This window comes from Peromyscus eremicus, chromosome X (genome assembly GCF_949786415.1).
Source record: "Peromyscus eremicus chromosome X, PerEre_H2_v1, whole genome shotgun sequence".
Lineage (NCBI taxonomy): Eukaryota > Metazoa > Chordata > Mammalia > Rodentia > Cricetidae > Peromyscus > Peromyscus eremicus.
Window position 1 is genome coordinate 46,673,225 of NC_081439.1, and position 27,080 is coordinate 46,700,304.

The 27,080-nt window shown below is 40.2% G+C and overlaps 2 protein-coding genes and 1 pseudogene across 2 annotated transcripts; 1 reads left to right on the forward strand and 2 right to left on the reverse strand.

Annotated features, from left to right (window-relative positions):
* The first annotated feature begins 1,963 nt into the window (after positions 1–1,963).
* On the forward strand, positions 1,964–3,550 carry LOC131900022 (26S proteasome regulatory subunit 8-like; annotated as a pseudogene).
* A 4,280-nt stretch (positions 3,551–7,830) lies between these two features.
* LOC131899091 (melanoma-associated antigen B5-like) lies at positions 7,831–10,638 on the reverse strand. Its single transcript, XM_059250463.1, has 2 exons — positions 10,527–10,638; positions 7,831–9,175 (listed from the first exon to the last, which is right to left on the reverse strand). The coding sequence occupies exon 2, from the start codon at positions 8,987–8,989 to the stop codon at positions 7,910–7,912; it is 1,080 nt and encodes a 359-aa protein (XP_059106446.1). The 5' UTR covers positions 8,990–9,175; positions 10,527–10,638; the 3' UTR covers positions 7,831–7,909.
* Positions 10,639–20,470: 9,832 nt separating this feature from the next.
* On the reverse strand, positions 20,471–22,981 carry LOC131899438 (melanoma-associated antigen B4-like). The gene is made up of 3 exons (XM_059250890.1): positions 22,925–22,981; positions 22,072–22,110; positions 20,471–21,952 (listed from the first exon to the last, which is right to left on the reverse strand). The coding sequence occupies exon 3, from the start codon at positions 21,901–21,903 to the stop codon at positions 20,812–20,814; it is 1,092 nt and encodes a 363-aa protein (XP_059106873.1). The 5' UTR covers positions 21,904–21,952; positions 22,072–22,110; positions 22,925–22,981; the 3' UTR covers positions 20,471–20,811.
* Positions 22,982–27,080: the final 4,099 nt, after the last annotated feature.

Below are 27,080 nucleotides of genomic sequence, written 5' to 3' on the forward strand. Positions count from 1 at the left end.
ATATGAAACATTTCAGAATCAAAGATGGAGAAGCTACTCCTCTTTAAAATGAGGGATCTGTGAAATGGTGACATAGAAAACTCAAACCACCTCTTCATCTGAAAAAATGGAACTATTTATTATTCACTTTTACAGCCCTATATTTCCATGACATAGATGGATTAATTAATTAATGTTGCATATACATAGTGAAAATATGTGCTGTATGGATACACCAGTATGGAGGTATAAGTTGATCTCAGGTATATTCCTTAAGCATTCTCCACTTTATTTATTGAGGCATGATATCACAAAACCTGCCAATTATGGATAGTCTAGCTAGTTACATTGCTTCAAGCATGCTTTATTTCTGCCTCCTAAGTGTTGGAATTGTAGGTGGCTGCCTAGCCTAACTGGCTTTTGCATGAGTTCTTGAATCTGAACTCTAGTCATTATACACTTGTGCCAACAGTACTTTTTCCAGTGATCTATCTCCCCAGTCCTGATATGGGTAAGTTTAAACTTCAGCCATTAATTGAGGAAGGATCACTATGTAGTTCATGTTGGCCTTGAGCTCATAATCTTTCCACCTCTGCCTTTTGACTCTGCATCTTGATTACAGTTGTATGTCACAAACATTGGCACAAGAATTTCTTTTTAACTGTCTATTCTAAGTTATTTTCTGTTGATGTGATAAACACATGGCCAAAACAACTTGGGCAAGAGAGGGTTTATTCCAGTTTACAGATTACAGTCTATTATCAAGGCAGGAATCTGGATGCAGGAGCTAAAGCAAAGATGAAATGCTACTTACTGGCTTGTTTTCAGGCTCATATTCAGCTACCTTTATCATACAGCCTATGCCTACCTACCTAGGTACAACACTGCCTACAGTGAGAGAGACTCTTTCTACATTAATTAGTAATTAAGAAAATGTCCCACAAACATGTCTACAGATTAATCTGATGGAGGCAATTCCTCGGTTGAAATTCTTGCTTCCCAGGTATGTCTAGGCTTGTGTCAAACTGTCAAAAACTAATCATGACACTGTCCCTCTGGAACTTCACTGTTCTATTTTTAAGAAGAAGCAACTTGAACTTCTATTTCTAGACACAGAAATTACAGCATCTCACAGTATCCAGTGCCATCTTTTGTATTTTTATAATTTTATTTATTTACTCCCCCACCTCTCTCTCTCTCTCTCTCTCTCTCTCTCTCTCTCTCTCTCTCTCTCTCTCTCTCTCTCTCTTTGTGTGTGTGTGTGTGTGTGTGTGTGTGTGTGTGTGTGTGTAGAACATATATGTCATGGAACATATGTAGAAGTCAGAAGACAACTTTGAGGCATCCATTCTCTCCTACTGTGGGTTCTAGGAATTGAACTCGACCTTATCTCATCTGTTTCTGGAATGTAAGATAATTAAAAATATCTTTATGATATACTTCATAAAATTAATTAAAAAAAACTTTTACTTTTTAATATAGGATCTCACATTGTAGCTCAGACTAGTCTAGAACCCACTAGGTTGCTAAGATTGGCTTAGAACTCAAAGAAATCTACCTGCTTCTGCCTCTAAGTGTTGATAATACAAGTGAACCACAGTGGCTTACTCTCCTACTTGTATACTTGATTCACAGCAACAAAAGTGTAAACTAAACAATACACAATTTCATTTGTAAAACTATTTACTTTTACAATTAAAACAGATTTTTTTATATAAAGAAAAGAGAGAAGGGAATAGAGATTTCTACCACGGGCAAAATTAGATGTGGAAGGAACTGGGATGTACCTTTGCATCAGCAACATTACCAGGCCTAGCTGTAGCCTCCTTCCTGCTCTAGCAAACACATCCCTCAGAGCCTCATTATGTATACTAGAGATGGAACTAGGGATGGTATCATTGATCAGACATAAAACTTCCAGGACTTTCATCTTTGTGGTTTTGGCATGAGCTCTAGAACCCCACAGGAGCTCATAGATTGGGGAATGACTGCTAGGCACCTGGTGGTACTCCAGGTAATTTGGCTGAACCAGATCTTTAGTGATGAACTTCCTCTCTTTCCCAAGATCAAATGGTAACTCACACAGTATGTCCTGACATAGTAGCACCCAGATGGCAGGAAGATCCATAGTTTGGTATATAGAGTAAGATCTTGACTCATAAAGCAAACTAAATAAAAAACAAATAAATCATGTTTTATGACAAGTTTTTTCTCTTTTAGAGGATTAATTTGATAGGATCCTAATGAATACTGAGAATTGAAAACTCATTCATAAATAAGTTAACTGTTGTTTAAAATCCTACTATTTGAAGAATTATATTTATCATTTCCCCTCAAATAAGCAATATGGAGCCATTGATCATCACTATTTGGACAACTTGTGAGGAAAGAATTGTGAAACACTTCAGAGCCACAGAAGTTCAGGTTGCTTCTTCTTAAAAATAGAACAGTGAAGGGTGACAAAAGAAGGAAGAGGGGAAGATAGATGGTGGACTCCCCCAGTATTATCTGTCCAAGATTGAAGAACTCCAGTTGATAAAACTCAGTAAATGATAAAAGCCATAATCTCCAGAGACTGCAGGCACAAAGGAATGAGCTAAGTACAAATGTTCACCTGCAGCTGCTGCAGGTACAGAGCTCCTATGTTGGAGAAGTAGTGTAGGCCATAAGAAAGAAGTGTTGGTCAAGGTCCATCCTGAGAGCAAATTTGCTGTTAATGTGGACAAGAACATCGGCATAACTGATGTGATGCCCAATTGCCTAGTTGCTCTAAGTAATGACAGCCACACTCTGCATAAAATCCCATCTAATAAGTGGGACCCTCTGGTGTCACTAATAATGGTGGAAAAGGTGCCAGACTCAACTTATGAGATGACTGATGGGCTGGACAAACAGATCAAAGAAGTGATCAAGCTGCCTGTGAAGCACTCTGAGCTCTTTGAAGCACTGGCCCATTGCACAGCCAAAGAGAGTGTTTCTGTATGGACCGCCAGGCACTGGGAAGGCATTGTTGTCTCACACTTTGGCTCATCAGATGAACTGTACCTTTATTCGTGTCTCTGGTTCTGAACTGGTACAGAAATTCATTGGGGAAGGGGCAAGAATGGTGAGGGAGCTGTTTTGCATGGCAGGAGACTGTATTGGCTATATTGACTGTGTTGGCTCTTCACCACTGGAGGGAGGCTCTGGAGGGGACAGTGAAGTGTAGTGCACAGTGCTGGAACTGCTGAACTATCTAGATAGCTCTGTGGCCACCAAGAATATCAAGGTTATCATAGCTATTACTAGGATTGATATCCTGGACTCTGCCCTGCTTCATCTTGGGAGGATCAAAAGAAAAATTGAATTCCCATCTCCCAGTAAGGAGGCCTTGATGGACATTTTGAAAATTTACTCTCAGAAAAATACCCTTGACCAGGGGGATTAACCTGAGAAAAATTGCTGAATTGATGCCGGAAGCATCACGGGCTGAAGTGAAGGGTATGGGCACAGAAGACGGCATGTATGCTCTGTTACTTGGGAAGACTTTGAGACAGCAGTAGCCAAGGTCATGCAAAAGGAAAATGAGAAAAATATGGGTTTATATGAGAGAGAATTGTTGAGACCAAGGTCGGATAAAGCACAGAGACAAATAGCCAAACAAACGGAAACACATGAAATATGAACCAATGGCTGAGGGGTCACCAACTGGATCAGGCCCTCTGAGTGGGTGAGACAGTTGATTGGCCTGATCTGTTTGGGAGGCATCCAGGCAGTGGGACCGGGTCCTGTGCTCATTGCATGAGTTGGCTGTTTGAAACCTGGGGCCTATGCAGGGTCCCTTGGCTCGGCATGGGAGGAGAGGACTGGACCTACCTGGACTGAGTCCACCAGGTTGATCTCAGTCTGTGGGGAAGGCTTTGCCCTGGAGGAGATTGGAATGGGGGGCGGGCTGGGGAGAAGGTGAGGGGGGCGGGAGGGGGGAGAACAAGGGAATCTGTGGCTGATATGTAGAACTGAATTGTATTGCAAAATAAAAATTAAAAAAAAAGGAAGCTATGGCACTTACAACCTAGATGCCCCTCAACCGAAGAATGGATAAAGAAAATGTGGTACATACACAATGGAGTATTACTCAGCTGTAAAAAAACAATGACATCATGAAATTTCCAGGAAAATGGATAGAACTAGAAAATATCATCCTAAGTGAGGTAACCTAGACTCACAAAGACAAACATGGTATGTGTTCACTCATAAGTGGATACTAGATGTAAAGCAAAGGATAATCAGACTACAGCCCACAACTCCAGAGAAGCTAGGAAACAAGGAGGACCCTTAGAGGGATGCATAGATCGCCTTGGGAAGAGGAAACAGATGAAATTTCCATGAGTAAACTTGGAATGAGGGGTGGGCAATAGAGAGGAGGGGATGGAGGATGAAACATGAGAAAACAGGATGGTTGACCTGGGGGAGGGACAGAGTAGGAGAGCAATGAAAGAGAGATCTTGATAGAGGGAGACATTATGGGGCTAGAGAGAAACCTGATGCTAGGGAAATTCCCAGGAATCCACAATGACTACCCCAGATTAGACTACTAGCAACAGTGGAGAGGGTGGTTTACCCTAGTAATCAGGTTGGTGGGTACCCTAACTGTCATCATAGAGCCTTCATCCAGTAACTGATGGAAGCAGATGCAGAGATCCATAGCCAAGCACCAGGAGTCCAGTCAAAGAGAGGGAAGAGGGATTATATGAGCAAGAGGGATCAAGATCATGATGGGGAAATCTACAGAGACAACTGAACCAAGCTCATAGGAATTCACGAATTTTAGACCAACAGCTGTGGAACCTGCATGGGACTGGACTAGGCAGTCTGCATACAGGAGACAATTGTGTAGCTTAGTCTGTTTGAGGATCCCCTGGTAGTGTGATCAGGATCTATCCCTGGTGCATGAGCTGGCTTTCTGGATCCCATTACCTAAGGTCGGATGACTTGCTTACCGTTTATGCAGAGGGGAGGGGCTTAGACCTGCCTCAACTGAATGTACCAGGCTTTGTTGACTCCCCATGGAAGGCCTTACCCTTTTGAAGGAGGGGATTGACGTGGGTCAGAGAGGGAGGCTGGGGGGAGTGGGAGGAGGGATGAGAAGGGGATCTGTGGTTGGTATGTAAAATGAATAAAAAAATTAAAATAAAATTTTTAAAAAGCTATGGAAGTGAGGATACATCCTTTGTGTGGATCCCTCAAATAAAGGTTTATGTGGAAAACAAACAAACAAACAATAAAATAAACAACAACAAAAAAAACAGTAGAATCAATTGAATGAAGATAGTGAGAACTCCTAACATCTATCAAAAGGCTGGCCTTTTATCATCATATACACAGCTCTATTTTTCCATGACATAAATAAATTTAAAGTTTAAATAACTGTATTTCAAAGTTCAAATTTGGGAATTTCCACTTTCCTAAATGGGGTGGCCTTGGAAAAATTTTAGCTCAGTTACTGCTCTACTAGAATTAATTAATTAATTAGCTGAGGATGAAACCCAGGACCTTGTGCTTGCTAGGCAAGCGCTCTACCACTGAGCTAAATCCCCAACCTCACTCTGTAGCCCAGGCTGGCCTCGAACTCACAGAGATCCACCTGCCTCTGCCTCCCGAGTGCTGGGATTAAAGGTGTGCGCCACCACTGCCCCCTGTGCCAACATTCTTGACAGTTACTTCTTTTCAACTGTCTCCCTTGTCTATCATATCTTACCATTATCTTTGTGATATAAATAATTTGGGGATCACCTTTTTAGATGGGAGAATGTAGCAATTAGGGCATTACTCTTTCATTAAAGCTGCTTTTCTCCCATTTGGCTGACCTCCATTTGCCTTAACCCAAACAGAATTTTTTTTCTTCTCTTTCTGTGCTCTGTCTTACTCCACCAGGTAGATGCCAAGACTTAAAGCCTGCTTATCCCAGAGTTTTTCTTTTAAATACTAGTAAAATTGTCCTCAAGATTTGAAAAGTATTTTCACTTTTATTGTTAATTAGCATACAAGTTACATATTTCATGCTGATGGATTTTTCCTACCTCCTATTCGTCTTGCTCCCTTTAAATGCTAGTAGCCTCCTTCGACTTTGTTCTACTGTCTTACCTACCTCTTCTTCTTAAAATCTCTTATTTTTCCAGCCTCAAGGATTCTTTTCTAGTTTCCTGGACTTCATTCATATTTAATATCACATAGATACTGCCCACAAATACATATTTAATAGTTGGACACTAGGATTTGCATGTAGGAGAGAACACACCATATTTGTCTTTCTGAGCCTTGGTTATATCACTTAATATAATGCAAAATTCCTACATTTATACTTGATATAGATAAATAAGTTTATAAAGAAAAGATTAAGAATCTCATACTCAGAAATTAGTTAAATGATCTATGTCTGAAAAAAATAGAGAAAAAAGACATAAGAAGTTCAATGAACAAGGATGGAGAAAGGAAGAAATATTTCTATTAGTAATTTGCCTCATAATTTACAATCTATACACAATACACATCCATGCTGAAAAAGAAGACCACCAGGGAATTGCTATGTTCTACATCAGTATAGAATTTAGGGGCTAACTTTTCCACTGAGATCACAGTGTAACATTTAGAAGATCACGTGGTAAAGAGCTGGCCACCAAGTCTGGCTCCATATTGATGGTTCAGGCACCAAGCCACACAACTCTCCAGAAATGGGAAATTCCCTTGTAACTGACTTAAGAATCCTTGAAAATTCTTTGTTTAATTACCCAGAGAGCATTGTGCTCTGAATTTTGGGGACCTTGGGCTGGTCTATCCTCAGACTAAGTTTTAAGTCACTTATAACATCAAATAAGTTTTAAGTCACTTATACCATCAAATAAGATGGTGCTTGTATCCATCCAACAGCCATGTTTGTGCTTCTGGGATACAGAAACTGAATCACTAATGTGTCTTCACCTAACTGATACACATTTCCTCGGGCAAATTGCAGATTTTTTCATTGTGAAAACAAATCCTTCAGTACATCCCATCTATCTACTCCAACTCTATATTACGTTCATTCTTTTCTTTCTTACAAAAATGTGGCCAACCATTGCAATTTTTAAAACTATACTCAATAAGGCTTAGTTAGAATGCCTTTTCAATATAGTGAGTTGCATTTTCTCTAGTTTGGTAGTAAGCTAAATAAGTTCAAAACTTAGGAACAAAGAAGATGTCCCTGGTTCCTTAGAAGAAATTGTTTGTTCTGTAAATGGATTTTTTTTCTAAAATTAGAGTCTAGATGGGAACTGGCACATAGATCAATTTAATGTTCTACTGCTTTCCTCAATGTCAAGGTAGTGCATGATATTGGACCTTGATTATAGGTCTCTTACAGTTTAGTTTTCCATTTAAGGATATTCTCTCTCAACATTAGGATACATAGTCCAAAGTCTGGCCTCTGTTAACTAGTCCCAACAGCCTCACATAGCCCACCATGTAGCATAATTTTAAATTACATAATATTTTATTGCCTTAAAAATTTCCAAAATTCAAACTGTCTTGCCTTAAGAAGTTTGACTTTCTTCTCACTATTTCTTCCCACTCCCTTGCAATTTACAGACAGATATCTAAACATTTTTCTCCTAGGATTGTAAATTCTGGATTCTAAAATTCTATGGTCAGAAACTAGATGTGCTCCTCAGTGTCCCAAAGAGAAGATACACAGTTGACAGTGGCTTAAGAAGTATACTGACTAAAAAGCCTAATTTCATAAGACTTAGTGCCTCCTACATATTTAATAACTTAAACCTATCAATATATAAAACATTTATTTTTATGTAACAAAATACTAAAACAGATAAGCAAAAATCCTCATTGGTCATTCTTTATTAATTGATATTACATTCTCTTGTTCCTTGTGATTTTCTCTCTTGCTTCAAAGAAAACATCAATTGTGATGTTGTGTTTTCTTATCTGAGGATAAAGTCTCATGATTTACTGAGGTTTCAGAACCTTCTGGACATGGTGATGGTTTTGGCCTGGCATTAGTGTCAGGATTTGCTCCAGTTTCTTCTCTCTCAGTTTCTGCATGTTGTGTCAAAAACTGACTGGGTTCAATGTCACTGAGTTTACGAATAAATTCTAAAATCTTGATAGATTCATTGTAAGCTTTTGGACCCCAAAGGAACTCATATTGTGGAGGATCACTATTGGGTATCTGCTGGTACTTCAGGTACTCGAGTTTCACAAAATCTTTAGTGATGAGCTTCCTGGGCTCTCTATAGATGAAATGCTTCCTCCCTGGGTACACTTGCATCATATTCAGGAATTTCCAGACCTCTTTCTCAGCAACAGAGTTACCCTTCACCAAAATCAGAGCCAGCAGAGTCATAAGAAGAAAAGTTTTTGGTAAACCCCTGCCAGGGCAAACCCTTCCTTTGTTGGGGAGTTTTATCTTGCTGACTAGGTCATATAAGTGATTAGTTGAGTCAATTTCTATCACATCAACTGCAAACACAATTTCAATGTGCTCAAAAGCTCTCTTAAATATTTCCTGAAATCTGAACTGGTACTCTGGGCCAATAACATTTAGTAAATCTTCTCTAGTAATGGGTTGTTTCATTTTAAATTTGTAGAGTACACACTGCTCTACGAAAGCCACATACATATCTAGACAATCTTTGCATGGATTATCATGGCAAGGTTGATATTCTGAGTGAAGCGAGTGTCCCGCATTATGGCAGTATTCACTCTCATCAAATTCTGTATCATCATTGCTAGTAGTGATGGGTAAAGGTACACAGGAAGGCCACTCAATAGTAGCACTACTTGATTCAGAAGCAGGTGACTTCTCAGAAATTTCCCCAAGCACAGAAGAGGAAGAGCAGGAAGGCTTTTCCTCCACTGCTGCACTATCCAGGGCTCCCTTGTGATCCTGAGAATAATCTCTTTCATGATGACATTTCTCACGGTTGCGTTTTTTATTCTTCGTACGGTTGCGATGCTTATTCTTTTGACCCCTAGGCATAGTGCCTGCAGTCAGAGGAAGTTGGTAGGAGTATAGGTAAGAGGACAAGGGATGAGTGTCTGATAGATGAGAGATAGGATGTATAAATCTTCAGCATGCAAATTCTACCATAGCAGCTATCTGTGATGGATCTTAAGAAATCCACTGTGTTCCTGCTTTCCCCATCACCCCGATGTGCTCAGAAACCTGAAAAAGAATACATATTAACCTGCTGTCTGTAATCACTGCCTCATTCATGAGCTGGAGATAGAACATGGGAACCATTCACTCTTTTGTTGGTGACATAAAAAAATCTCCTTAGGTACCAAGACAAGGAAAGGAAAGGGGCTTTTCAGTTTGTCACTCCTATGCAGAACTCTGTAGTGCTAGCTCAGGAAATGAGAATTTCTGTCTTAGACTCTCTGGGTCTGGGTTGACTGTAGTCAGAAGGTTTCTCCAGTCCTGTCCATCCCCACAGACCCACAGCCACTTATAAAATAATTATTCAGAGGCTTAATATTATCTACAAACTGTATGGTCGATAGCAGGTCTCTTGCTAGCTAGCTCTTATATCTTAAATTAACCCCTTTCTATTAATCTATGTTTTGCCACATATTTTGTGGCTTACCACTCTGCTGGCATGTTGTTTCTTGCATGTCAGGCTGACATCTCTCCTAACTCCACCTTTCTCTTTTCCTATCTCTTGTTGGAGTCCATTTTCAGATTTCCTAGTGGCTTTACTCAGCAGGTCTACATAAAGAGGATTGGACCACAGGCCTGAGTGCCGGTGTCTGAGATGGTCTGCACTTGGCTGTGCTGGTGGGAGGTCTTTTGCTCCACCCCTTGACATTCCTTTAAATACCCTAGGGCAGAGACTGTCAAGGCCTGATGGATTAGGATCCAGGCCCTCTTGATGCTATTCTGTACTTTCTATCTGTTTCTCTCCCTCTATCCTTCTAATATTTCCTGCTACTCAACAGTAGTCATGGGAAATGTGGGGGTGAGGGAATGGCCCCCCACAGTCTCTCCTTGGATTTCCCACCTGCCTCTAAGCTGCCTTGCCATAGGCCAAAGCCACTTATTTATTAACCAATGGGAACAATATATATCTTCACAGAGTACAGAAAGACATCCCCCAGCAGCTGACCAGAACTTTCTCAGGGTCACTACATAAGCACACAGACATTGAAAACACCTACACTCTCATTTTAATTGTGGCTGCACATTCAGTTTAATGATCTCACCTCATATGACTTGCTATAATAAGTAGTGGAGGGTAGAGCTTCACAGTCCTGCTCTGAGTTTTCAAGTGAAAATTCTAGAGCAAGACTAGATTATCTGTTATGCCATCTATTTAGCTAGTGTAGATGGCCCCCTCAGTCATTCCTTTCATGCCTGGTATGGGGCCAGACTCATTTTTAATACTCTGTATCCTGTGGTCTAGAGAACACTACCCTTACCTCCCCAAGCCTGAGGTAATAAGAGGTTATTCACTGACTATTCCTGTCCCATCTCTCCAGAGACTAAGAATAAAGAACAGATTGTGTGAAATACTCACTGTTATGAAGCACATGATTCTCCCCATTGTCAGGATATATTCAGTTGCCTCTCAACAAACCTAACCTGGCAGTATTCCTAAGATGAAGTAGTAGGCCACAGTGATACTTAGGCCAAGTTCTAACTCCCCTTATGTCACAATAGGAGAAAAATCTGTCACATAATGTCTCTAGTGCTCAGGAATTCTGATACTTCCCAACAGGGGTGGAGCTATAAAGACCACATAAGTGGTCCTCTCAGTTCTAAAGGTAAAGAATTGCCTACAGACTTACTCAGAATCCTTACCATAATGATTGTCAGGGACTGAATCATTTCTTTGATTCCTAGATGTCTTCCTTTCTGGTCACATCCTTCACTTTCTTATAGCCCCTCTTTCACAAGTCAACCTGACAGCCTTGCCCAAGGTGTCTCAGTGAACATAAGATTGAACTCTGCACTTCTTAGATCTTCAGACTATCGCCATTCTCTGTTTATTCCTATTTAGGCAGAAGACACCTAGTTTTTTTGTTTGTTTGCTTTTTGTTTTGTCTCAAAACCTCAAACCAATATTTTTTATTTATTTATTTTACATCCTGACTGTAGTTTTCCCTTCCTCCTCTGCTCCCATTTCCTCCCCTCACTTCCTGCACCCCCCTAAATCCACTCCTCCTCTGTTTGTGTTTGGAAAGTGGCAGGCCTACCATGGGTATCAACAAAGCATGCCATATCAAGTTGCAGTAAGACTAAGCACCTCCCCTTGTATTTAGGCTGGATTGCAAGAGCCAGCCAAAGCATTAGAGACAGCCTCTGCTCCCACTTTCAGGAGTCCCACAAGAAGACCAAGCTATACAACTATCACATATATGTAGAGAGCCTAGGTCAGTCCCAGGCAGGCTCCCTGTCAAACCAATATTTTTATTTATTAATACTACTGCAAAAGAAAAATTCAGAGAATGTCACATTGGTGACACTGTTTTGGTAGGTTATGCAAAGGTGCAACTTTCCTACAGGAAGTTTATCACTAGAGGCAGGCTTTGAGAATTTTCCCCTTACCCCCCCTCCACTTCCAGTTTGCCTTTTCTGTTTCCTGCATGTTGATGGAGATATCTCTGGGCTTGCTGCTCCTGCCATCGTGTCTGACACTTGTTGTCATGCATCTCTCCCTGATTAACTCTTACTATTTTGGAAACATAAGCCAAAAGAAACTCTTTCTTATGTTGCTTTTGGTTATGCTGTTTTATCACAGCAGTAAAAAGCAGCTAATATACTTACTATTAAATTTATTTTTAACCTAATACAAAAAAATAAACAATATATATATATATATGTATATATATATATATACATATATATATATAATGGGAGTGATGTGATGTTCTGACTATGCATACATCTAAAGTTTAAAACTGATTAAGCATATTCATTTATGGTGAAATAATTTAAAATAATTTCTTACAGCTTTTTCAAATTGCAGCTGATCATTGTTACTATAACCATTCTACCATGTAAGATCACACCAGAACTTCTTGTTCCTGTCTAACTGTAATTTACTTCCCAGTAATCAGTCTTGTCTGGTCTGTTCCCCCATATACACACATGACATCTGGATGCTATTATTCTATTCAAAATTTCCAATGTGATTTTATAAATGAGTGAAATAATAAAACAAGGTAATCACAGAATGATACTCCCCTAATTTCAGATCACCCCTATGTAGAACACAGTTCTTATGCCATTCAGAACCCTGGACATTGAGTAATGGGATAGCCTAATAGCCTGGCCTTACCCTTTTAGAACTAGAAACAGACATTCTCTGGGATCAACATGACTCCTTTTATTAAGAGGTCATTGTTGTTTTCTTTCTCATTCATTTTCTAGGAAAATGCCACATCACTTCCAACCTTGATCTCTCTGTATACCTGGCAGAGGACAGAAGTATCTGGAGAGGGATATGATGGAAACCTGAAGTACTAAGCACAGATCCCAACACAAGAGTTAAGTTGTCACATATAAACCATGGTGAACTATATCTTCCCTTCACCAGCCAGACTTGGTCTCTCATATAACTTCTACGCAGGTACACATACTTTCTAAAGGGAAGAGGCTGTAACATTCAATATTCCAGCTCCTAGTTGGTTGAAGTTTACTGGTACTGACTGTGTAGGCAATGGTAATATCAAGAAGTTTCCCTGTCTTTTCTTTTAAGGTGAGCCTTGTTAAAGAGCCTATACTGGTGTGAACCTCTAACACAATCCTCCTGCCTCAATCTCTTTCTTTATTCACACTTAATATTTTTATTGCTCATTCCTTAAGCCCTATATTCCAAATCAGTATTTTGAATTTGAAGTCATGCATTTATCACTAGAAACACATTTTGATGTAATGAACAAAAAATGAGTGACACAGGGTTGGCTTCAGGCTTGGAGAAATGCAAAGGTATTGATTTGAGAGAAATTTGGAGCCAGTATCTGTTGTGTAGCAGTTTTATGAACTTGAGAAAATTTCAAGTTGTTTATGAGTAAAGGGAATAAATTTCTGATAAATCCCCACGTGTAAGATTTCAGTATAATGGATGTAAATCATCAAACAAGTTTACAAAAAAATTGAACTTTTAGATAACATCAGTTAATACTGAGATGATTTTTACCCAACATAGTAACCACCTTCCCTTACAGAATTTAGTTGCCAAATATTTTAAAGAATAAATCTGAGGGCATAGAGCAGGCAATGTGCTACTCAGCTAATAAAACTGGTGTTTATGAATTAGGCAGTGATATTTAATTCCTTTGTTCTTCTTTGGCTGTAGGCAAATCAATGTTGCTGTTTTGAGACAAAGACCAACATCCTCTCTACTTAGTGCTTTGGGTTCAAATTATTCTTTTTCATTCCTTTCATCATTACTTCAGTATGAATCCCTCTCTTATTGCTTGACAAACTATACTCTAAGTAACCTGATGAAAATGTTCCTTTAATAGAACAGAATCTGGCTCTATTAATTTATTTTTATTTATTCTTTGAAAATTTTGTGTATTATGCAATATATCTTTATTGTATTCACATCTCTTGTTCCTCAAACTCCTCCCTAGGACCCCCATCTCAACTCTCAACTTTATGTTATCTTCTTATAATTATTTTTATTTAATTTATTTTATTGTTTTATGCTTTTTCTACTATTTGAGGATTTCTTGCATGCATATAATGTTTTGGTTTGAAAGAAAAGAGCTCTTGTGCTGGAGAGATGGCTCAGTGGTTAAGAACAGAGGCTGCTCTTCCAGAGGTCCTGAGTTCAATTCCCAGCAACTACATTGTGGCTCACAATCATCTGTAATGAGACCTGGTGTTCTCTTCTGCCCTGCAGGCATTTATGCAGACATAACAGTGTATACATAATAAATAAATATATCTTTTTTAAAAAGAAAGAATCCATAGGACTGGACTAGGCCCTCTGCATAGTCGAGATAGTTATGTAGTTTGATCTGCCTAAGGGGCCCCCTGGCAATGGAACCAGGACCCATCCCTAGGGCATGAGTTAGCTTTTTGGAGCCCAATGCCTATGGTGGGACACCTTACACAGGCTTGGTGCAGGGGGGATGTGCTTGAACCTGCCTCAACTGAATCTACCAGGCTGGGCTGACTCCCCAGGGGAGACTTTGCCTTGGAGGAGGTGGGAATTGGGGTGAAATGGGGGAAAAGGATGGGGGGTGGATGGAGGGAGGGGAGGGGATCTGTGGTTGGTATGTAAAATGAATAAAAATTTCTTAGTAATAATAAAAAAGAAATAATAAAGAAATAAAAAGAAAGAGAGAATGAAAGAAAGAAGGAAAGAAAGAAAGAAAGAAAGAAAGAAAGAAAGAAAGAAAGAAAGAAAGAGAAAAAGAAACAGGCCTCACACACTCATAGGGAGTGGCATTATTAGGACCAGTGATCTTGTTGGAGTAGGTGTGGTCTTGTTGGAGGAAGTGTGTCACCAAGGTAGGCTTTGAGGTTTCAGAAGCTCAAGCCAGACCCAGTGGCTCACACTCTCTTCCTGCAACCTGCAGATCCAGATGTAGAACTGTCAGCTACCTCCCCAGCATCTTGTCTGCTGGTGTGCTACCATGCTTCCCATCATGATGATAATGGACTAAACTTCTGAACTGTAAGCCAATCCTAATTAAATATTTTCATTTCTGAGTTGTGGAGATCATGGTGTTTCTTCACAGCAATGGAAATCTTAACTAAGATAGTTTTATCAAATCCACCTATTATTTCCTGATGTGCAATTATACCCCTATCCCTCCAACCATTTTTTTTATTCATTTTACATACTGCTGTGGGATGTTCTGTATGGCAAATGTGTTGCTCTGATTGGTTAATAAATAAAACACTGATTGGCCAGTAGCCAGGCAGGAAGTATAGGTGGGACTAACAGAGAGGAAAATTGAGGGAACAGGAAGGCAGAGAGAGACACTGCCAGCCGCCGCCATGACAAGCGAGATGTAAGGTACCAGTAAGTCACGAGCCACGTGGCAACTTATAGATTAATAGAAATGGGTTAATTTAAGATAAAAGAAGTAGATAACAAGAAGCCTGCCACGGCCATACAGTTTATAAGTAATATAAGCGTTTGAGTGATTATTTTATACGTGGGTTGTGGGACTGCGGGGGCTTGGTGGGACCTGGAGAGAAGCTCTCCAGCTACAACATACCAACAACAGATCCCTCTCTCATCTTCCTCCCACTCCCCCCTTCTCCTCTCCCAACCCACCCCTCATCCCCTCCTCCAAAAAGGTAAGTTTTCCCATGGGGAGACAGCTAAGCCTGACATCCAGTTGAGGCAGGACCAAGCCCTTCTCCATTGCATCAAGGGTGAGCAAAGTGTCTGACCCCAGGTAATGGAATCCAGAAGGCCAGCTCATGCACCAGGGATAGATCCTGATCACACTGCAAGGGGCCCCTCAAATAGACCCAGCTACACAGCTCTCTCCTGTATGCTTAGGGGCTAATCCGGTCCCATGAAGGTTCCACAGCTGTCAGTCTCATGTTCGTGAGTTCCTATGAGCTTGGTTCAGTTGTCTCCGTAGATTTCCCCATCATGATCTCCCCCCACCCCCTGCTTGTTCATATAATCCCTCTTCCCTCCTTCAACTGGAAACCCAGAGCTCAGCCTGGTGCTTGGTTGTGGATCTCTGCACCTGCTTCCATCAGATACTGGATGAAGTCTCTATGATGATAGTTAGGGTATTCATGGATCTGATCTCTGTGAGTTCAAGGCCACACTTGAAACAGAGCCAGGCAGTGGTGGCACACACCTTTAATCCAAGTACTGGGAAGCACACATGCCTTTAATCACAGGAATTGACAGCATGGAGGAGAAAGGCATATAAGGTATGAGAAAACAGGAACTAAAGCAGTTCAGCTGAGATCCTTTTGAGTGAAGAATGAGAGGCTTTCAGTCTGAGGAAACAGAATTGGCTGAGGAGTTGGCAAGGTGATGTTGGTTGTGGCTTGCTCTGCTTCTCTGATCTTTCAGCTTTTACTCCAATATCTGGTACCGGATTTTTTATTATAAGACCATTTAAGATTCCAACAACACTTATCACCTACCCAGCCAAGGGTCCTTTGTCCTTTTAAGGGAACCTGGGATGAGTTCAGTCTTGTGGACTGAGCTTTAAATACAGATAGAAAGTGATGGGTTAGTCCCATATCATTCATGCCACTATTGAACCGGTGGGCATATCTTGCCAGGCCAGTCATTATTTTAGCTCATAGGATTTATAGCCAGGAAAGACTGTTAATGTTTTTGTTTTTGTTTGGTTTGGTTTTTGTCCCCCAGTAGCATTTACACCGTCTTCCAGCTCTCTCTGAAATCTCTAAAATAGAGATGAAGCTTCCAAGTCATTGCCAGCTTGATTTCTCCTTGGGCTATCATTATGTATGTGGTGTCTTCATGGTCTTAACACCAAGTTCTGGAGGGCAACCAAGAACAATCACAGTAGTCTGTTATGTTTGTAGAGGTCTTTATGACCTTATTGACTAACAACATGGTACTCTATGCATGGCACTAAGCAGTTTATTTGTTGTCTGGAAAGGCATTGTGCCTCTTTTGCTGGTAACTTCAGGTAAACTGTATTTATAGATGCATATAACTATATTTTAAGAAGTTTCTACAGGAGTATATGGTGGTATTTTATTTGTACTGAAATGTTATTTTAATTGTATGTTAATAAATAAAGTTTCCCGGGGGTCAGAGCTATTAGAGCCATAGCAAGAGCGTGGCGGTGGTGGCACATGCCTTTAATCCCAGAACTTGGTAGACAGAGCTAGGTAGATCTCTGTGTGTAAAAGAATACAGCCAGCATTGGAGACACACGACTTTAATCTCAATACCAACCATAGAAGACCTGGAAGTCTCTACAGACAGGCAGTGATGAGGCAGTCATGTGTTTGGGTTTACAACCAATGAGAAGGCAGAACAGAAAGACTATATAAAGACATACACACAGGAAGTAGGTCCCCTTCCGGAAAGCTCTATTGGCTGAAGAGAATCGCTGAAGCAGGAAGAGTAAGGCTCTTAGCTCTGACCTCTTGGCTTTCTTCTCTGAATCGGCTATTTCTTATTTAATAAGACGGTTGGTTACATCTACAGGAGTAAGTTTCCATATGGCTTTTTCAAAGGTCTTTAGTGTTAATTATCCCTCTCCACACTCCCTTCTCTATCTGCCCTCTCATCCCCACCCCATTTCACCTTTCCTGTTCCAGTATTCCCTTTTCTCCTTTTTTACCACCTGTGTTCTATCCCCCTCTCTTCATATCTCCTGCATAGTCCTTTCCTAGTTTTCTGACTTCTATGGGCATGCCAATTTAAAGAAACATACTTGGGATTCAAAGCTAGCATCCACATCTCAGAGAGAACATATGGTGTTTGCCATTCTGGGTCTGGGTTACCTCACTCAAAATTCTTATTGCTAGCTCCAGTTTACCTGTAAATTTTTTTAATTTCATTTTAGTTTTTCTTTTTTATTTATAGATGAATAAAATTCCATTGTATATATGTACTGCATTTTTATTTTCTATTCATCAGTTGATAGACATCTAGGTTATTTCTATTTTCTGACTATTATGACTAGAGAACAATGAACATACATGAGCAAGTTATCTCTGTATTAAAATGTAGAGTCCTTTGAATATATATATGCCCAGGATTGGTATAACTGGATCTTATGGTAACCTATTTCTAGCTGTTTTTGTGATTTCCTGATTTTGTGATTTCCATAGTGGAGTCAGTTCATACTTTAGAAATTGAATGAGTATCCTCACTTTTTAAATATCCTCAAGAGCATTTTTTAAAAAATCTTGAACAATCTGACTGGGGTTAGATTTGCATTTCCCTGATGGCTAAAGATGTTGAATAATTTTAAAATAGTCATCAGGGTTTGTTGTAGGAATTCCGCCATTTGGCCCAATGACCAATTGGATGGAGTGTTTTTATCCTTATGAACGTGGTCTGCTCTGAGGATACGTGCCACCTTAAAAACTGTGGGGCAGAGGTCATGACTCTCTTGGGTGGTCAGAGCAGAAGCAAGTGGTGGCAGAGAAGCATGGCTTGTAGTTTGGTTCCCATCTCCCTTGGGCAGAATATCAGGAAAATGACAGCTTGAGCAGCAGCAGCATCTAGCTTGTTCTGTGTTGTGAGTGTACCTTATTGATCTCAATTTTTAATAAATCTTACCTGGCCCCTTACCTCGTTGTCCGTCCTCATCAAGTATTTAAATTTTGTTTAGTTCCAGGTCCATTTCTCAATTAGACTTTTATTTACTTACTTTATTTTTTTAATCTGCTGTACTGTCTTTTTTATTTTATTAACTTTTATTGATTCTTTGTGGTTTTCACATTATGCATCCTGATCCCGCCCATCCCCCACCCCGCCCTGCATCCTCCCTCCACCCTTGTAACCTCCCTACCAAAGCAAAACAAAATTTAAAAGAAAAACCAAAAACCAAACCAACAAGCAAAACAAAATCAGAGCAAGAAAGAAGAGGAAGATTTTTTTTAAAAAAATCTCGTTGTGGAAGCTGTAGTGTGGCTTGGTAACACACACATTTCACCCTTTAGTCTTTCCATTGTCATTTGCAAGTGTTCATTTGCAAGTGTTCATTGAAATGAGTCATGTGTCTGGTTAGAGTCCTCCATCCTCTGTCATACCAATCAACAACGGGCTTTCACTGGGGCTCCTGTCATCTGGACTTCCCACATTTGTCCCGTGTCATAGAGATCCTGCAGTTTTGGATCTGTAGGTTCAGCCCCTTCTCATGCTCTTAACAGTTCATAGTCCTGGGCCTGAGTGTCAGCTGGATTGGTCAGCCTGCCAACTTTCCCCACATTGTAACGCCCTACCCCCAAACTCCCACCCTCGAATGCTCTCCAGCACTGCCTCAGCCTGCCCATCCAATGCAGCCTATTCTCTTGCTCTCAGGCCCTCAGGTCCAGCTCACTCACCTCATGCCATCAGGGCTAGCTCCAGTGTTTTGCCCAGGCAAGGGGCAGGTCCCTCTCTCCCAATTGCTGTAGGAGTCATAGAAGAGGTGTGGGCAGGGACAGATCTCCTATTCTCACACCCTCAGGGCTGGCTCACTTGCACACCTGACAGCAGGATTAGCTTTGGTGTGGTACCTTGGTGAGTTGCAGGGTCCACTGCTCTTCTGTGTGCTGCAGCTGTTGAGGGGCAGGGCTAGTTCTCCCACTCTAGTGATCCAGGGGCCAGCTCTCTCACTTAACACAGGGAGCAAGGGGGGGGGGAGGGTATCTTTCCCTAGCCCATGCCATCTCATGGCAGAGAAGTGGGGACAGGGTCAGCTCTCCTACTGTCATGCCCTCAGGGTAGGCTCATCTGCATCACTGCCAACAGAGTCAGCTCTAGTGTACTGCCCAGGAGGTATGCAGGGCCTGTTCTCCCATGTGCTGCAGCCAATGAAGGACGGGGATAGTTCTCCACTGAAGCTAGAGTTTTCCTGCCTGGCCCATAGTCAGGACAAATCTCTCTCACCTGCCAGTCTCACAGCCACTCAGACCCAACCAAGTAAACACAGAGACTTATATTGGTTACAAACTGTATGGCCGTGGCAGGCTTCTTGCTAACTGTTCTTACAACTTAAATTAATCCATTTCCATTAATCTATACCTTGCCACATGGCTCGTGGCTTACCGGCATCTTCACATGCTGTTTGTCATCATAGCGGCTGGCAGTGTCTCTCTGACTCAGCCTTCCACTTCCCAGCTTTATTCTCCTCCTTGTCCTGCCTACACTTCCTGCCTAGCCAATGGCCAATCAGTGTTTTATTTATTGACCAATCAGCAACACATTTGCCATACAGAACATCCCACAGCACTCCACCTCTCTTGATCCAAGTGACAGCTCTCTTGCCTGCCATGGATAGCAAGGGATTGAGAGGATTTATTTTATATCTGAACCCCAGTTTCCTTCCCTCCTTGCCTCCCATCCTCCCCCACTGACTCTCCACACCAACTCCATCCACTCCTCTGTTTCTGTTCAGAAAGGGGCATCACCAAAGGATGGCATATCATATTGCCATAAGACTAAACACCTCTTCTTGTGTTAAGGCTAGGCAAGGCAATCCAGTATGAGGAATAGGTTCACAAGAGCCAGCCAAAGCATGACAGACAGCCCCTGCTCCCATTGTTAGGAGTTCCACAAATAGACCAAGCTACACAACTGTCGTATATATGTAGAGGCCTTAGGTCGGTTCCATGCAGGCTCCCTGGTTGTTGGTTCAGACTCTGTGAGTTCTTATGAGCCCAGGTTAGTTGTTCATGTGGGTTTTCTTGTGATGTCCTTGACCCCTTTTATTTGTCTGTGATATTTATTACAATTTATTTTCTAATACATTTTGAGTAATCAAATCAAAGTTTATTTCAGTTAGCATTACAAGAAAAAGCAAAATACAACCAATTTGAATTAGCCTTGTCACTTCTGTTTCATCAAGCAATTCCACATTTCCAGGAAAATTGCTTTTCCAATGCCATATTAATGTTTTAAAAATTTACCAGTTTCTTTGAAAATAGCCAAACTCTTAGTCTTAAACATGAAAAACTCCAATAAATATGTCAGGCACAATGTTAAAATGCAATTATGAAGCAAGCTAATCCTCAATTAAAGGAACATTTGCAAAATACAAAAGGAAAACACAAATTTTTATGTATTACAGAACAATAAGATATAAACTTTATTATTTCTAGCCCATAAGACATTCCATCACTTAAAAGACTGACTACTCTTTAACACAGTGAAAACTGTATCTCAAACCCAACTAAATGTGGGAGGAGCTGTGTGGCATGCATCTGCAATGAGCCTTGACATCCCTGACATCAACAGCATTGCCAGGCACTCTTGTAACCCTCCTTGCTGCTCTATTAGCTTCATCAAGCATAGCCTCTTCATACATACTAATGAAAAAACTTGGGGAAGTATTATTAATCTTAGCTACAACTTCCAGGACTTTCATCTTGGTGGTTTCAACATAGGCTCTAGGACCCCACCTAAACTCATAACTTGGGGGGTCACTGCCAGGAACCTGGCTGTATTCCAAATAATTTTCTGCTACCAAATCTTTGGTGATAAACTCCCGAGGCTCCCCAAAAATTACATGACTCTTCCCAGGATATATCCCCACTGTTTTCAGGAATTCCCAAACATATTCCTCAGAGGCACAGCTCCCCTTCATGAAGATCACACCCAAGAGGGTCATCAGGAGCCCTGTCTTGGGCAACCCACTACTGCTACTCAGACTTCCCTCAGTGGAGAGACCCAGCTTGCCCACAAGCATGTAGGACTGAGAACCAGGATCAACTTCTTTCAACTCGAGGCCAAAGACCACCTCCAAGCGCACAGAGACTCTCCTGAAGATCTCAGTGAAGTGCACCTTGTACTTCCTGTTGATCACCCTCAGCATATCTGCCTGTGTGAAGGGCTCTTTCACCTTAAATTTCTCCAGCACAAACTCCATCAATGCATTGGCCTTCTTGGTCAGAGGATCTCTGCGTGTATCCAGAATGGCAGCTGCTATCTTGGAGGCACAGGCACTTCTCTCATCAGCATCTGCAACAGCAGGACCCTCAGCACCGACAGCACTTCTCTCATCAGCACCTGCAACAGAACCCTCAGCACCAACATCATAGACTGAGCAGGGCTCATCTAACTCAGGAGAGCTGTGGGATGCAGCCTCCTGGGACCCCTGAGGAGTGTAGATATCAGGGGAGCTGGGGGCATCTCCCTGACCAAGAGTGGGCGGTGTTGCTTTCTCCTCTGCAGTGGGTTGAGTACCCTGGAGATTCTGGCTCTTCCCCCGAGTCTGCTGCCTTTTGGCCCTGGAACGGCTCTTGCTCTTTTTGCCCCTAGGCATGGTGAGTTGTCTCGGGGGCAGCAGGCAGGAGTGCTGAAAAGGCAGGTATCTGGAGGGAGTAGAATAACACTATGAGTGCCATACCATCACTGGGTAGTGAGAAACTTCCCTTTAATGAATGAATGCCCCCTCCGCTGCTTTTCTCGGGGCATATTTTTTGGTACTCACAGTGCCCTGTTTCTCCTGGTCAATCACTTCCTAAGAAACCTGTGGAGGAAATTAGAGTCTATTAGGCCACTGCAATGTACCCCAGGTTATATACTCCTAGTGAGAGAAAAGCATTTTCACTGGAGACCCATTTGATAAATTTCACGATCCTCCTTGTTTACGTTCAGAACCCTCCTGTACATTTTTAATTAAGTCTGGATCCCCACTTTCCTCTGTCTCTATAAACTTAACACTACAATATTCGCTAGTAAGACATGGGAAGAAATTAAGGCAATCGTCACCCCTGATATCTGACACCCTTTAGCAGACACCAAATATGCCTATGTTTTTGCGAAGCCCCTGTTTCTTTCCTGGATCTCCTCACTGTGGAGATCTTAAAATATACTCCATAATTCTCCCACCTCCATGTTCTTCAAAGGACAAAGTGAAGTAACATCTTGGTCTTTAGGCCTGCCTAAGCCACCGTACAAGGGAACAATTCTGTGTATCCATTCTTCCATATAGTATGGGTCAATTCTCCCAGTTTTCATGACTGGCCCCAGTTTTAATAACTGGCCTCCCTCCTTATAAATCTATAATTCCTATATTTCCCCTTTTGTCCCTTAATCCTCCAATCTCTTAATGAGACCTTCACTCACTGAAAAACATGAGGAAAGTGACCGGCACTTTGGCATAACCGCCATGTCCGGAACTCTGGAAACCGGAGCAGAAGCAGGCCTGTATGGCTGGCTTCCTTGTCATGGGCAATGGTGGGCTATAGTTTAGGCAATTCACAACAGGCTTCTGGTTGTCATAGTTTTAACTCAGGAAGCCTCCCCTCTCCCTGCCACAACACCAGGGGAGATTCTCTCACCTGACAGGAGGTGCCTACACCAAGCTGAACACAGCCTATCCTGACTGGACCGTTAACCGGGTTAACCGGAAGTTAGGGTCCTCCACTTCCAACTCCCGGTCGTCCTATGGCCCTAGGAGGAACTGCTCTTGTCCTTTTTTGTTCCAGGAGAATGAATTCCCCAGATAAATAAAATCAGTTCATGCTGTTTTTGCCTAGGGTTTCTGGATGTCTTGACGTGAGCCAGTAGGTCTCCAGACAAAAACCTAACATCCACCAGAATCCTGAAAAGAAAGTAAAATGGAGCAATTTGGAGCATAGGATCCTTGTTCATGACTTCACCATAAAGTCAATAGCTAGCTATTGACTCTCTCCTCTCTCAATTCTCCTTTCTCCTCCTTGGTCTTTCCCCTTTCCTTTCCTTTCCTTTCTCTTCCTCTCCCCTTCCCCCACCTCCTTTTATCAACCCTCTACATTTTCTTTTCCTCACTCTTTTGTCTTTGATTATCGTCTCTATGTGTTTCAGATTGCCCTAGAATTAATGAGATTTTGAGACTTTCCTGCCTCAGTGTCCCCATATGTCATCATGCCTGATGTCTTTCTTTTTTTTCCTGAATGAAGACTATGTCTTTTGTTTTTGTTTGTGGGGAATCAATATCACTCTGTAGCTCAGGCTGCCCTGGAAAATGTATGTTGCTTAGAGTGGCCTAGCATTAACAATCCAACAGCCTATTTCTTGAGTGCTGGAATTACAGGCCTGTACCACCTTGCCAGAATTAAATTAATTCTTATCTTGATTATTTGAAGATATCCAGCCACATTGCTTATATCTTTTTGAGCCTGGACATTCAGACTGAAGATTTTAATCCTTGAGACTGTCTTCAAGAAGTCCAAGTATGTTTTATCTGATAGTTCTATGACTTTGAGTCAAGGTGAAGGTAGCATAGGACTGTGAGGTACTATGTAATTCAAGATGTGGGGAGAACTCCTTAATTTAACAATTATGTCTAAATCCTCTGACGTCAGATATAAGAATAGGTTCAAAATTCTTAGCAGTGAATTTCCACTGTTTCAGCTGTTACGTTAAAATGCACTATCCTCTATATCGCACATTAGAGAAAACAGGCCAAAATTTAAAATTTCCTATAGCAATTTCTCTCTTCGACCTGGTTCCCTTCAGGGTGATTCAAACACAGGCTCTAGTTCTATACAGATACAGAGGCCTTGCTCTTATTGTTAATACTATTTTTATTTGTCTCATTCTAGGTTGATTTCAGTCATGAGAAACCACAGGCTGAGTTCGGTTTTAATTTTCATACCAATATGTAAGGCAATAGATGTGTAATTAATTTTACGTAATTGGGGCTGGAGAGATGGCTCAGTGGTTAAGAGCACTAGCTGATCTTCCAGAGGAGGTGAGTTTGACCCACCCCCAGCTAGCACATGTCTGTTCATAACCATCTGTTTTTCCAGTCCCAGGAGATCTGACACCCTTTTCTGGCTTTTGTGGGCAGTGCACACACATGGTGCACAGACACACATGTAAGAAATCCACTCATACACAAAGAATAATTTAAAAAATTAGAAATTTAAGGTCATTAATATTTTTATAATCTTTTCTCCTATAATGAATGAACGATATATTTCTATTGCCAACTTATTTTACAGTCTATCAGGAAGTTTTTATAGATATCTCACAAATGTATACTTTTATGTTTGGATTTCTATAAAGTGTATTTTGGATATTGTTGATGTGTTAATAGTTATATTGTCCATTACATATTACAATTAGCTGTTTATTTTATTTAACTAAGCTTCTGATATTCTTGCAGGGAATTTAGTATAACAACTTTGTAAATTATGTTATCAAATTGGTTTTGGCACTAGTTACTTTTGTGAGTTTGCATTCATTTTAGTATTAGCAGCAAATATTAATTGTACAAATAATGAGTTTCATTTTGATGTTTTTATACGTGAGTATAATGTATTTTCATCATGTTCCTCCCCTATCTTGCAATTTCCTTGGATTTCTCACAGTATTCCTTTCCTTTCAATTCCTTTATTGTTTTCACAATTCTCCATGAGAGAAAATATATTGTACTTGTATTTTGAGTCTGATTTATTTTTTTCACATGTTGATATCTAGTTACATACAATTTTCTGAAGATTGTATAATCTTCTGGATGGATGAATAAAACAACATAATACATTTACAAAAGTGTGAGAAAATAAGGGTTTTTTTTATTTTTAACAGCTTTATTTACATAAAATACTGTATTATTCAAATATAAAAAGTATACAGCCAAGTGCTTTTACTAAATGTAAAGATATTATTTTTGCTAAGCATAAAGATATATATTCATACCAATAGCAATTTTAAGTTATTTAACCACTCCTTTACAAAAACTTTAATCATTAGCAGCCATGCATTTCCCTCTCTTTATTCCTAAGCAATATTCTTCTCTACCTTGTATAGATTTGCCTACTCTGGACATTTTGTATAAAAAAGTCATACAGTATGTGGGTTTTTTGCATGATTGCATTCATTCACTTAGCATACTGCTTTCAAGATTTATTCATATGTTACTAAATATGAATCTAAAAATTCTGTGCTCCTTTAAGAAAATAGTGTGAATTTTCTTCTAAAAGTCCACCATAGATTTTTCCATTCCTTTTTTTATGGGCACACAAATTGCTTCTAATGACAAACAAAATTAAGAGGATTTTTTTAAGCTTACTTTGATTGATTGGTATATATATCTAGTCTTGGTATACCTGAAATATATCCTATCTCTACAGAAAGATTTTCAGAAAATGCTGTTCTGATATCCACAGTGACTACACTGATTTGCACTACCACCAGCAATCCATGCTATCTTTTTCTCTTTTTTTGCCAAAATTTGTTATTTTTATTCCCATCACGATAGATATTATGTTTAGGGTGAAATAAGCTAAAAATTTAATATTGCCGGGCGTTGGTGGCGCACGCCTTTAATCCCAGCACTTGGGAGGCAGAGGCAGCGGGATCTCTGTGAGTTCGAGGCCAGTCTGGGCTACCAAGTGAGTTCCAGGAAAGGCGCAAAGCTACACAGAGAAACCCTGTCTCGAAAAACCAAAAAAAAAAAAAAAAAAAATTTAATATTGATCTGCATTTCCTTTTTTTATTAAGAAAATTTTTACTCACCCTACACACCAATCACAGATCCCTCTCCTCCCGCCCCTTCAGTCTTCAAAGTATAGGACATTTTTATTGCTATTTACACCTTCTTGTAGAGTGTCCATCAATTTAGCCTATTTATTTATTTATTTATTTATTTATTTATTATATTATTTTTATGTTTTCCCTCTGGGGGAAAATTCATTATTTTTCCTTTGTGGGTGCTTTTTCTACTTCTTATATATTTGACATATTAATCCCCTTTCAGATATATAAATAGCTGGCAAACGTTTTCTCCCATTTTGTGTTCTTTTCAGCCTTGTAATTTTTTCCTTTGCTAGAATCATTTTTATATCTTATGATCCTCCTTTATTGATGCAAGTCAAGCTATTATTTCCATAGCTTTTAGACTTTCCTCAAAAAAATAGGTTTCCAATAGCTATCTCTGTAATTGTTTTCTCTAAGATTTTCTCTAGCAATTACAAGATTTAATGTGCTACCTTAAGGTCTCTGACCTATTGGAGGTTGATTTTTGCACAATGTGTGAAATAGGGTCTGGTTTAAGTATTCTACATATGAATATCCAGATTTCCCTGTACCAGTTTTTAAAGAGAATGTTTTCTCCAATTTATGTTTTCATTAATTCTGTAAAGAACCAGATGGCATATCATTTATATCATTTCTTTTATTTAAATAATTAGAAGATCATATTGTTACTACTATTACCTATTTTCATTATCTTGACATCTTTTTTTACTTTTCTATCCTTGTGTTATTTCAGTATTAATTGTGCATTTTCTTTGACTATCAATGGTTAACTTGCAGTGATAGAGGAATTAATCCAGACTATGTTCAAGATGTGTGTAGTGTTTCACTTTCTTAATATATTCATTATATATTTCTGAAATGAAAATTGCCTCCTAATAAAAGTCTATTAAATGTTTTATTATCAATTTATTTTCAGGAATTTTCAAATACTTCAAAAAATTTTTCCACTTCACATAAACAAATGTATTTCAA

Excerpts from the sequence above, each read along its gene's own strand:
- LOC131899091 (XM_059250463.1), bottom strand. The coding sequence starts at position 8,989 with ATGCCTAGGGGTCAAAAGAATAAGCATCGCAACCGTACGAAGAATAAA.
- LOC131899438 (XM_059250890.1), bottom strand. The coding sequence starts at position 21,903 with ATGCCTAGGGGCAAAAAGAGCAAGAGCCGTTCCAGGGCCAAAAGGCAG.